The 12,769-nt window shown below is 39.4% G+C and overlaps 1 protein-coding gene across 3 annotated transcripts in view; it reads right to left on the bottom strand.

Annotated features, from left to right (window-relative positions):
• The window catches only part of ZZEF1 (zinc finger ZZ-type and EF-hand domain containing 1), a 57,912-nt gene that overhangs the window by 43,027 nt on the left and 2,116 nt on the right, over positions 1–12,769 (bottom strand). For all 3 annotated transcript variants that reach the window (XM_030462315.1, XM_030462316.1, XM_030462318.1), the window contains exons 2-10: positions 9,657–9,801; positions 7,884–8,078; positions 6,799–6,970; positions 5,964–6,163; positions 4,725–4,935; positions 3,146–3,262; positions 2,725–2,903; positions 1,630–1,728; positions 466–557 (exon numbers count right to left, since the gene is read on the bottom strand). In XM_030462315.1, coding sequence (XP_030318175.1) covers positions 466–557; positions 1,630–1,728; positions 2,725–2,903; positions 3,146–3,262; positions 4,725–4,935; positions 5,964–6,163; positions 6,799–6,970; positions 7,884–8,078; positions 9,657–9,801 — 1,410 coding nt within the window. The remainder of the gene's footprint in view (positions 1–465; positions 558–1,629; positions 1,729–2,724; positions 2,904–3,145; positions 3,263–4,724; positions 4,936–5,963; positions 6,164–6,798; positions 6,971–7,883; positions 8,079–9,656; positions 9,802–12,769) is intronic.

Here is a 12,769-nt window from a genome sequence, read left to right as displayed (position 1 = left end):
TCAATCACAAAATCTGGCTTTCAAACCAGATAAAAATCACTCCAGGTGCTCAAATTACACTGAGCAAAAGTGTATCAAAAGATATCAAAAGAATGTGAAAGCCCCTAAATTTAATCTGAACTCAAATGATGCTATTTATCTTGAAACCTGCCATGCAGAGAGTCAAAACATTGCTTTAAATATAAGATCTTAGAAATAAATCCCTACTCCTCAGAGACAATCCATAAACCTAAAAGTCATTGGCTTGAGCATATTGCAAGATACAGACAAAAGCAATATAAATGTCTTTACTAGATGCTTGGAATATATGAAATAATTTAAGATCTCCTCTTTCCTTAAGTTCCCTTAGGGTTTTACTTTGGTGCAAGTCCCAGGGATGATGAATTTCAGTTCATAGAAAAAATATTCTAACTCAATTCTGCCACTAGGGGAAAAAGCAAGCCTTGGAACAGAGGAAGTACACACCTTTATTCGAATTTGTGTCACTTGAAATGAAGATTCAGTTCCAGTAGAAAGAATAATACTTGCTCTGGTTTTCCCAGTTTCAGTCAGAAAACCTAAATCAGCAGAAGGAACAGAATGAGGTTGGCAGGACTGCTGGTGCAAGGTGTTTGAAAGAGAAGGCTAAGACTGTGGACTAAAAAGGGGTAAATAAAAATATGTTTTTTCTAGTGAAAGGCTCAGGAGGAAATGTTTCCAAACAAAGGAGCAAAGACAAACAACATGAATCTGTGATGTTAGTATTCATTCCCACAGAGCAGGCACTGCTCTCCCCAGCCAATGTCCCTCTTGGGGCTGCAGCCTCTGCAGCTGTTTCAAGAGTGTTTGCCTCTCAAATGTTGTTACTAACCCCAAACATAACTCTGCCAATATAATCCACTGTTCCCCAAACTGTGAACCATAAAACAGCAGAGGACAACCCATAAAATAACTAAAGAATAAAACCAAACACTGCCCACAAGCAAACAAAGGGGAAAATAAGCATTTAGAATGTGCACATTCTGTCACAATAGCACTCATTTAGCAGGAGCACTGCACAAGACCATACACGATTTAAAAAAAAAAAAAAAATTAGGTGGCACTTCACTTAAAAAGAAAGTCCAGAAACACCAACATCTCTCTTTGGGTTGTATTCAGTACATAAAACCACTGCATTAACAAAGACAACCTTTAAAGGGGACAGAATAGTTACAAGCAGTCAGTGATAATTTCAGTGATTTCTACCATATCTCTCCATCAATATTTGGGAAACTTAACAGCTGAGTGATTCATGTCTTCAACCCACAAAATGTGCTCTAGTCTAAGTCAGCAATGAGTTGTCACAAAGAATATAAATAACTCCCCCAAATCCTATTTTTTGTTTGTTTGTTTTGTTTAGACAGCAAACTGGCTTCTGAGAAATCCACCTTGCTGTAAAACTGAACTTATATTTTGTTTTGGGGTGGTCTGGGGTTCTTCTTGGGGTTTTTTTGTTGTTGTTTCTTTTTTTTTTTTCATTAGATCATCCATATCATAAAACTAGCAAGTAACACCAACTATATATAAATATATATATGCAACAGCACCATAGCCTTGATAAAAGCCTTTGTGTCTGGTCAAGTATTCTGGATTTTAAGTCTGGGCTCTTACCATCCCCAGTCCATGGCTCTACAAGGAGGTTTTCAGGCCCTGATTTATCTTCTTTTCCCTTCACATCACACGCCTGCAAAGTTAGTCTCAGTGGTTTTCCTAGGTAAGAAAATCAACAGATGCATCAAATTCATAGAATAGAAAGCCTACTTTCCAGCTTTAAGTTCTTCACACACAAAACAAATGAATAACATTACAATACTATGAGCTTTTTACCCCTGTCAGACAAAAAAGAGCAAGAAACTGGACTACAAGTAATATGGTAATTTAACATAGCCAAAGTTCTAGATATATGGGCAGGACGAGGCAAACCAAGACAGCCCATGTTCTCTCAACTGTCTGCACATTTTGGAATTCACAGTATATTAAATACTGCTTGTCTTGCAAAACAACCAGCAGCTGCTCTGGGGAAAATGAAGCAGTTTTCAAAACCTTTGAAAGTAAATACTGATACAATAATTTAAAATTAATTAATTTACTCTTTGGCACAAGCCAAGTCCTGACAAAATAGAGTAAGAGACAAAAATTCTTCATGAGAGACAATCTCAGACACTTGAGAAAATGCAGATTTATCAAACAAGTACAGTTAACACTGTACTTATGCACACCTCAGCACTTATGACATGCTCAGATTAATTTATAAAAAGTGAAATTAAAGACTGCAAATTGATGCTAATGACATTACATTTAAAACACATCTTAAACTTGTGTACTTGCATCTGTCTGCAACAGAGACCACTTAGTGAAGCTAAACATACAAAAAAACATGTTACTGAAGGAATAAAAGTATCTGACAGCATTTGCCTGTTACACAACCAAACACTGTCACCATCTTGATACAGGAGCCACTTTCTACAACATTCCTGTTTTTTCTCTAGCCAGTGCTACCTGGTTCAATCCTTAGAGCAGAGGAAGCTGATGTAACCACCAGCCTCCAGGGCAGTTTCAGCTTCTCGGATGGTATCTTCTTGGTAAGAGCTGTTAACCCAGAAGCCTTTTACATTTTTAAACCTCATCAGAACAAATAAAACAACTCAAAGCTGCCTATTGGTCTTAAGGACATACAAGTGAAGGATCCAGCAATTATTCATTTACCATATTTATAGAGCAGGTTCTGCCTAACTGTTGCCATGGAAGCAATAAGCGATGAAGCCTTGTATGGAGTGTCCAGATGATCAGTGATTGTACAAAGGGAACTCAGCACTTTAGCAACACTGCCCCTGGCTAAGGCAAAGGCCAAGAGGGTAAGTTCAACTTCTGGAGTAGTACAACAACTGGGGAGGGAAAAAAAAACAACAACACAACAGCATGAAAAGAAAACTCACAACACTTGGTTTTTAAAGAAGACAAATAATGCTCACGTGGAAAAAAAAAATAAATCTATGGTGCCCATTTCTTTATGTGGTTAACTTGTTCAAGATGCTACAAAAAGAACTGGTGAGTAAAAATGAGATGCATCTGCTAGACAAATACTTCTAAACCATTTTTTACTACATCCAAATACATCAAATCTCACCTTGTTATTCTTATAAGAAAGCTATCAACTTCTTCCAAAACGTTTGGAGATAAGAAGCTTGAGAAATCAGTAGAGCCTGGTGTTAGGGAGAGAGGGGGCATGTGTTGCAGTGCTTTCCTAGGAAAAGGACAGAATACCTCAGAAACCAGACAGAAAACAGCCTTCTAAAATTAATTAGACATTTGAATCTTGATGCTTTTTATGAGTAGGTCTCTACAAATAGACTCTGAATGCCAAAAAATCAAATTACACAGATTCTGCTCATCAGGGAAAGACAGTATTGCATTCTAGGTGGGGGAAGTCCAACAACTTCTATGTAACCTTGAATCTCAGCCTCATGATCTCAGAGCTAATGAGACAAATTAATCAAGGCATTTTGAGTTAAATCTATGGCAGCACCAGAAACAGTGTAAAGTCCAAGCTCTGCTTCATTTTAAACAGTTCTAGAATTCCATGAGAGCCCATTAATAAAGGGAAAATGGCTTTTAAATTTTTTCAGAACAATTACAGACACTGAGAGAAACTTGTTGAGAATTTTTGTTTGATTTCCTAAGACAATGTAATAATCTCTGAAAACAGGAATTCTTAAGCAGGTCCATCAAAGCCATTCTACCCCATACTAAAGATTGGGTTTCCACTTCATAATTCCTAATACTGAATTTGTAACTCCTGAATGGATATTTTCGTCAAGACTTCTCCTTCATAACTTTTTTTTTAGCCTTTATTAGCTCAGGATCCATGCTCTAACAAATAGCTAAGTTATAGCAAGGCTGAAGGCTCTCAGTTCAAGTCAAGAGCTTGGAACTATGAACCTTCCTCAGACATATGTGTGCATAAAGTTATCTAAACTTTAAAGGTTTCCCAGATAACACAAATTAAGGGTAGGATTAATGGACTTTAGCCTGCAGCACTTATTAACCTCACGACAGCAGAGCTCTTATGTGGTAGGATCCTGCTAATGACACCCTATAAAAGCTGACATGGGTGTGGAGAGATTTTATTAGGATTCCAATCCTTCAAGTCACGGAGCAGAAGTGTTTGGCAGCCAAAGAAGGAAATGTTACCCAGAGAACAGCCAATCACCACAAACATCTGCCCAGAGACACTGCATGTGCCTCACTGGATCAGCACACAATGCATGACAAGGCACTGCACAAGCAAAAACTTGCTGGGTATGAAGCTAAATGAAACTCCAGTCACAAGTGGAAGGTGGCCAATACTTATAATCAATAAAATAACACTAGAAAATTAATTAATTTTAGGCTTCTCTAAATTATTGCAAGTCAAGCAATAAGTTTTGGGTGAAAAAAAAGTATTTTTCAGTGTGTTTTAAATCACAACTTAACAAACAGATCGTATACAACTGGAATTATAGAAGAATTATATTTGTTCCAGTATGTGCTCATGGAGAGAAGTGAAGTACCAATATTTAAGCAGTGTGATAGCTAAGAAGACATTCTAGAGTCTTAATGGAGGGTGTGGAAACCAGTTACACAAGGTGGGTGAGTTTACTAAAGCTGGAAGTATTTTAAAAATAAATAAGCAGACAAATCACCCACATTGGAAGTTTGGTACTTACTGAGTATTTTGTAAAATAGTGTGAACAAATGCTGGATTTGTTTCCATGGAAGCTGTCACCAGAGAGGTCAGCAGGGACCAGTACCAGATAGCAGAGGCATCACAGACAGAGACCCCCACTTTTTTAACTCTTTTATAACCCACAGCCTTGAGCCCATGGATTCTTGTGTCACATCCATCACTAAGGCAACGCTTGATGTTTATCTGTACATCTGTCAAAAGAGAAAATAGATTTTATTTTTTTTTTGCTTGTTTGTTTCCCCCCATTTCTATTGCTGGATCAGATCTAGAGCAATGCAGATATACAAAGCAATAACTGCTGTGAAACTTCTTCTAAAAAATAGCAGCAGATATGGAACAGCACTCCCACATTTAGGCAACTACACACATGTTTCTTCACTGTGCACCCTACAACGTGGAAAATTTAGCCTTTCAGTGGCCTATGTGTTCCATTACATTTTGTACAGCTACAAATTAGGAAAAAAAAATAGATTAGGAAAAAATTACAGATTATTTCACCAGTGCCTTTTTACCTACATATATAGGGAGTATCTTGAGAGTGGCAGTGGAAAAGATAGGGAATAAAAAACTTTTTCCCAAAGGTTCTTAGCTACCATTGTCCCAGTTACTTCTGAGGAAACCCATCCTTGCTGCCTGCTCCTGTGGAAGTCCAGTTTGGTGAAAACCATTCTTTGAACCAAAGGGACAAGATTTCTGAAGCTGCTGAAACCATCTTAGGAAGGAGCAGTTTTCCTCCAACTGATTCCAATATAGCACCAACAGATTTACCAGACTTAAAATAACACTAATTAAAAATCCTTCACAGAAAGCCTGAAATCATCTGACCAACTTAAGAGCAGAGACTAGAGAAAAAAAAAGGTTGCTCAGAAGCAGGTTTTTTGCTGGATGCTATTATCCAACAAATGCTTTCACTCTGCAAGCAGAGACATTTTAAAATTACCCAATGCCTTCAAACTGAGAGGCTACAACTGCATCTTTAGTCATTCTAACTCTTCAACCCTTAGTATGACAATTGCCAGGAGGAAAAAAAAAAACCAGCTTTTCTAGCTTGTAGGCTAGAAATTAAACTAATTGAAAACAATTTCTCTGACCCAAGGACCAAGTCAAAAGTTGCTGTTCTATTGACTGATGTTTCAACACATCCTTCTCTGACCTAGCCAACTTTTCACCTCCAGAAAAGCAACAAAAGGAGATACCAAGGGGATCTGTATGGACTCACACATCTGACTAATGTTAGCGTTTTCCAACAGTGTTACGTAGCCAGTGATATTGCTTGGAATGTGAACATCTCGGACCTCCTGAAGACTGCTGGCATTCCTTCCCACTGCCACTGTCACTTGCTGTGGCATGTAACTCTGGTCACTGGCTGCCACTGCAATGGACAGATGTCTCAAAACAACATCTGGCTTCATCTTTAAACTGCAAAGCAAAGAAAATGAAACGAGAGATTGCAACGAGGTGGTAACTCAAGCACTTGTGACAAAGCTTCAATCAGTTTCTGCTCTTACAAAGAATAAACAAACCCACTGTCATTATCTAATGCTTATCAGGCATTTGCAACCCTGTGCCATGGTGGACAAGTTAGTAAACTTCTAAATGACTTAAAAGATGGCAGTGAGACTGTGGAATTGTTCAGCTTTTCCACTGAGAATTCATTCCTCAGGAACAAAAATGTACTGTCAATAATGACCAAAATGAGGGATTTTTTTTAATGTATATATTCTTATTTCTACTACTGAAAAAACACCAGACATTTCAGGGAGGAATAACTTTTTAGACAGTGGTGAAGTGCTTCTATTCAAGTACTAACCACTGCATCTGTAAGAGAGTTTGGGAAGCTGAGCTGCAAAAGAAGGCTATGTGTCAGCATGGAAGACACACATTTTACAGGTGAAGACTTTAACTTGGTGCCTCTGTTTAACACTTAACAGTCTTTGATTCTGTGACCTGTCACTCATTCAGTCCACATTTTTTTTTAAATACACCCCCCTGGCTGTCATTGGACCCAGGACCCAGTACACCAGAGCTCAGCTGCACGTGGCTGAGTCCCTCACCGTATCCAGTGGGAGCGAGCACTCCCATCCGACTGCCAGAAGGAAGTTGTTTCTCCATTGGTCATCTTGTCAATATCTGCAGAATTGGATGAGGTTTCTATGTGAGTGTAGCACTTGGTGACAGACTTCAGTTTGTCCAGCTCCTGATTACCATTCAAGTCACTGGGGTATTCTGCAAAGAAAAGAAATCGCTCGTAACCTTTTCTATTTTTGCTTGATTTTGAAAATTGTTCTACCTTTGTAACAATTATCTGGTATAAATTAACTTGTTGGCACAGAAGTCAGCTCCTGAATTAATGTTTCTGACAGAACCTGGAAGACAGCAAATTCCTGAAACTAAATTTCATTTCATCTGAAATGATGAAATCACAATAACCTCAAACTACCACTTGCAGTGTGAAAACACCTCCTCTGCCTGGAGTTCAACAGCCTTTATCTCCTCCTTTCATTACTGGCCTCATCAATGCTTTATTATTAATATGCCAAAGTGCAAACAGACAAGAGTAAAAAAGTAAAATATCGTGGAGGGAACCTCAACCCAGCTATTCTAGGGAAGGGACAAAGCAGATTGTATCCCCAGGTAACTTGATCTGTTTCAATAAAGGTGCAGAGATCTGAAAATATCAGGTCAAGCAGTGAAGAAAAGGAGTCCTCCCTCTAGGGAGACAACCAGGACATTCCCATCTGAAACACAAGAACATCTGCCTCTGCCCAGAAACAGTAATACTGTTAATTAGTTAAACAGCTAATTGTTATTAGCTTCAGAAAACATTCACCTCCACATGGACACTAAGTTTGCAGTAACTAGTAGAGGTATTTGAGTGAATAGGAAATATAATAATCATCATTCTGAAGCAGGAGGAATATGAAAAAGATCCAAGTCTGTTACTCTGATTGCTAGGCAGTTAGGAAGTCAACTCATGTGCCTCAGAAAAATAATAATAATAAAAAAAAACCAAAACAAAAAACCCAGAACACTGCAAAAAACTGAAGTCTGCTCAAGATTAAACCGAAAAGGAAGCTTTTTATTTTGTCTTCACGTTACTGTTATGCCACCATCTTAAAGAAAAAAACCTATCCCATACCTTTCTCTTTCAGGAGGAGTCTATCTAGAGAGTCCTTCAGCACAGAGGAGCGCATGGTGCAGATGTTGTTGAAGTACTCCAGCACGGGGTAGGGGATGGCGGTGCTGGAGATGCGGTTGCGGTGCAAGAACCTCAGAATCATTGAAGCGTGGACACCCAGCCTCTCCTTTGATTCAGAAAAGATGTCAATAAAACCTAGAAAGAGACATCATTTCTGCTTTAGTTGCAACATCTGACTTGAACCAGATCCTTGGCTGCATCAAGAGAAGCGTGGTCAGCAGGCTGAGGGAGGGGATTCTCCCCCTCTGCTCTGCTCTCCTGAGGCCCCACCTGGGGCACTGCGTCCAGTCCTGCAGCCCCTGTCACAAGAAAGCCAGGGATGTGCTGGGAAGTGTCCAGGGAAGGGCCATGGGGATGCTCAGAGGGCTGGAGCACCTCTCCTATGGAGACAGACTGAGAGAGTTGGGGTTGTTCAGTCTGGAGAGGAGAAGGCTCTGAGCAGACCTTAGTGTGGCCTTCCAGTGTCTGAAGGGGCTACAAGAAAGCTGGGGAGAGACTTCTGAGGATGTCAGGGAGTGACAGGACATGGGGGAATGGATTCAGGATTTAGATTGGATGTTAGGAAGAAGTTCTTCCCCATGAGGGTGGTGAGACCCTGGCACAGGTTGCCCAGAGAGGTGGTGGAAGCCCCAACCCTGGAAGTTTTTAAGGCCAGGCTGGAGAGGGTTCTGAGCAACCTGAGCTGTGGGTTGGGGTTGGAACTGGATGATCTTAAGGGCCACTTGCAGCCCTGAAAATTCTATGATTTCATGACTTGAAAGAGTCATCATATTCCCTCCTCTGTACCTTATTACCAGGTAAATCCTAGTTAAGCACAGGAGCCAATACTGAACCTACGTTCCACCAGGTGAAGTAGCTCAAGTTTGCAGCATCTATAGGAGGATTCCAAGAGGTGCAGACAAATATTTTTGTCACTTACTTGAAAAGCCCCAAGAGGTTCAAAACAATTACCAATATCTTAGGGGAAAGAGATGTTACTTGTCTGATGTACTCACATCACTCACCTGAAGCTACACTAACATCTCTCTTTGGCATTTTGGCTCCTGAGCAGTGGATCCCTGAACCACAGTGCATTTAGATGCATGGAATGGTACCCCAAAAGTATTCCCCTCAGGCTTGTCTATTCACCAGTTCTGACACTTCTTGTCTGTCCCCTAAGGCAAATCCCCTTTAGTATTTAGCATCAAAAGCTTGGAAGGGAACTCAGTCACTGACACTTCTCACAGAAATCAAATTCTGGAAACTGCAACTTTCCAGACTACAAGTTACAAAATGTGAATTATGTCTGAGCAGGGTTTCAACAGCTAAATAGCAATATAATAATACAGTATGTGACTCATCACTTGAAACAGACTCCATGGAGGATTTATTCCTCCGGTCACCAAGTACAAGGCTGCACTGGTTAGGCACTCCCCAGAATTTTGCAAGGAATCATTTTCTGTCTGTGAGTAAACCAAAAGAGGATAAGAAGCCTCCCAGTTACACAGAAAGGAAAATATTGGTTATTTCTTTAAGTTAATGCATTTAATTGTTTAAAATTTTTAATTCACAGCAACATGACTTAATTGATACTTGGGAACTGAGAACTACTTGGACAATGGTTTTCAGAGGATTGGGACAAACAGCACTATTAAAGCAATTTATTGAAGCAGCACCCCTTTTATATAGGGCAGGATATGGGAAACCATTTTTTCTGTCACTCTGTTCTCATACCTGGAACTAATGAACAAGCTTGCAGTTGCCTGATTACATGGCTAAGCTCCCCTTGAAGATTAGCTCCACTGCAGTTCTTGAGAGCCTCCAACATATTCTCCACATCTACAGTGCCATCTCCCTCAGCATCAAATTGTGCAAAGGCCTGAATAGGAGCAAAAAAAAAAAAAAAAGAATTTAATTCAGTATATTTACTTGAAGCAGAAATTCAAAGTATTTCAGAGAAACCGAAGCAGTCACCATGGAACAAAAATCAAAAGAATATCAAAAATATTGAATTCATGACAACAGCAAACAGCTTGGCTGGAAATTTGCAGCCTGTAGCAAGTTTTAAGGTCTTTGCATTGCCCTCCTATAAAAATCAAGTGTAGTTATGCTTAGGTGGAGGCAGCACATCATCTCTGCCAGTGAATCAGCAGTATCCATCCACTGACAGCTGGGACATGAAGAAAGTGCTCAAAACAGAACACTGAAAACCACTGCCACTGAATCACAGAAGGGTGAGTTAGTTCCAAAAAACCCAAACCAAACCAAACCACCCACTACCTGCTGCTGCTGCATCCAGCTACCACTGCAGCCACTCAAATTCTATCAGGTTTTTAATATTTTCTTTAGTTAAGCAAGTGTCCTTAGAAGCAGAATTGGTTTTAAATGTGTTTTCTTCTATATTCTGTCCTCCCACACAAAATACCACTTTAACACTTTGTCAAAGCACATGTGAAAACAATGGAGTTAGAAAATATACTTTTTTTCTTATTAAAGGAAGACATCATCAGCTTTAGCAACTTTGACCTTAATAGAAATTTTTATATTAAAAAAGCTGTCTTAAGCATGCACACAAGTACTCACACAGCTATGCACTTCACATCTTTGTACTAGCAGAAGCACAAGATATTTTTGTTCAGCTAAGCCTATAAAACAGAACCAAGCTCATTTTTTTTTAATTAGCCACTTCTGAGAACTCATTATTCCATTCCACACTACCATTAAAAAAAAAAACTACCTATATTTTTACAACCATACTTAATTTTGAAACAAACCTGTTTAATTGCTAAAAAAACCTGAGGGTGTGCCAAAAAGAAATGCAGTATTTCAGGAACACCCTCTTTTTTTTCTTCTTTTTTTTCTTTTTATTTTTTTTTTTTTTTTTTTTGTTTTTTTTTTTTTTATAAATTTGCAATGCACTTACAAAAGAGATTTCTTTACAAGCAGGCCTTTGGTGTTTCAGCCCTGAACTTGGTATTTCAAGTTCAGCTACATAGCCAAGCTGATCTGGCCTCTAAGAACCAACCAGCTCACAAGTGTCTGACAGAGTGACAAAACCCCTGCTGTGCAAGAAGCTCCCACCTCTGAGTTTGCTACCTGGTTATCAGTCTTGATGTACCATTAAAAGCAGTGTCCTAGAGAAAAATAATCCAAAATGATTAGATGGAAATAACCTGCCAATTAACCATGACATAATTACACAACTTAAATGAGAGCAAAGTTTTCAGAAGACCACAGAGTCAAAATGCAGGATTTTAGCTGCACAATTCTGCAGCACAGAGCTGAATTTTTCCTTAGCAGTTTTAAGGATTCTTGTTAAAACACAGAGCTGAGCCCATGCTGACCATGATCACAATTCCAAAAGAATCATTCTTAGTACCAAAGAGGAGCAGTTCTGGGCATCCAGTTGGTACCAGAGCCAGAGCACGTGGCTGGTGCTGGGCATCAGGTAAATACAGAAGCAAAAACCTAAGAGCTTTGCTTCATGTCAACAAGACAAAGGAAATTAATTTTATCAAAGATAAGTTAGTTGCCAAAACAAATCATCACCTTCTTGCCACTATTTGACTTTTTCTCCTCATATCTGAAGTGAAACTGTGCAATTACTTAACACATGAACTGAACAAGTGGGCAAGTTTTGTGATGTTACCAGTGAAAAGAAAATACACATCAGGTGACAAAGCTGGATTTGCTGCTGGCTACTTTAAGCCAATTTCTTATACTTTAATGTAAGGAGAGATCATAAATATATGCTTCTCTTTGCACCTTCATGCAGTATTTTGTTATTTTATTTTTAAACTGTGATTTCAGCAAGCTGCACCAACCCTAGAACTCTAAAACTGCTCAGTAAAACTTAAACTTTCTTGACACAAAACATACACAATTTCTGCTGCTCAAAGAAGCTGCCCTGTGCAACAGGGGTTTCAGCAAAAACAAATAACTCATTAGCAAACTCATTATGCAGAAGTGTTCTTAGAGCTTTTGAGTTGTGATACAAACGCAGCAGCAGCTTTACAACCCAGCTGGATTCTGCTCCTGAAGAAAAGCATGGAGTCCAAACACTTCCTACCCAATTCAACCCTGAACATGACAAAACAACAACAAAAAAACCCCATCTTCCCTGGGAAATGACAGCCAGGGCAATGGCAATGAAACACAGGACATGGGAAGAACAGCTCCTCATCTCACAGGCTGCTCAGGATGACAGAGTACCTGAAGTGTGACTTAAAACTCTATTTCATCCTTGCTTCTCAGTAGAGCTGCAGCATTAATGTTTCAAGTTAAGTTGGATATGTCACATGGCAGCTGCTGAAGCACTAATGAATAAAAAAGGAGTCAGGGGTTCAGTTCATCCAGAAAACAGATTTTGCATTCAAGCAGAGGTTTGGTTTGCTCCGGAGGCATTCAAAGTGTGTGCTTCACAAGCCCCAGACTGAGAGCAGAGAAACTTAATGGGCATATCAAAACTCTGTATATGCCAGACAGGATTCTGTAGACATTAGAAAGTGAAACTTATTGACCCAGCACCCACAAATTAACTTCTCATCAGTGTAAAATACATCCTGGAAATCTGTAACACTACAGCCCATGGCTATTATTTCACTTAAAGAAGTAAACAAGGCTTTCCAGACAACTCCCTGCATCTCAGCTTTGCAGGACATACTAGATGTGACCACATACCCACTGCAGGACAAATCCTTTGGCAAGTTTTTTCCCCACTCCTAGCAGGAAAAAAAAAAAAACAACCAAACAACAAAACCAGCCCTATTATTCATGTAGAGGAAGATGTGCAACACTGAGAACCCTCAAACTATTTCTGCAGCCTGTAAAGCTCAGTTGTTTGTATT

Source organism: Calypte anna, chromosome 19 (assembly GCF_003957555.1).
Source record: "Calypte anna isolate BGI_N300 chromosome 19, bCalAnn1_v1.p, whole genome shotgun sequence".
In the NCBI taxonomy this organism is placed as follows: domain Eukaryota; kingdom Metazoa; phylum Chordata; class Aves; order Apodiformes; family Trochilidae; genus Calypte; species Calypte anna.
Note: the sequence above shows the minus strand (reverse complement) of the source record. Positions and strands in the feature narration are given on the sequence as shown.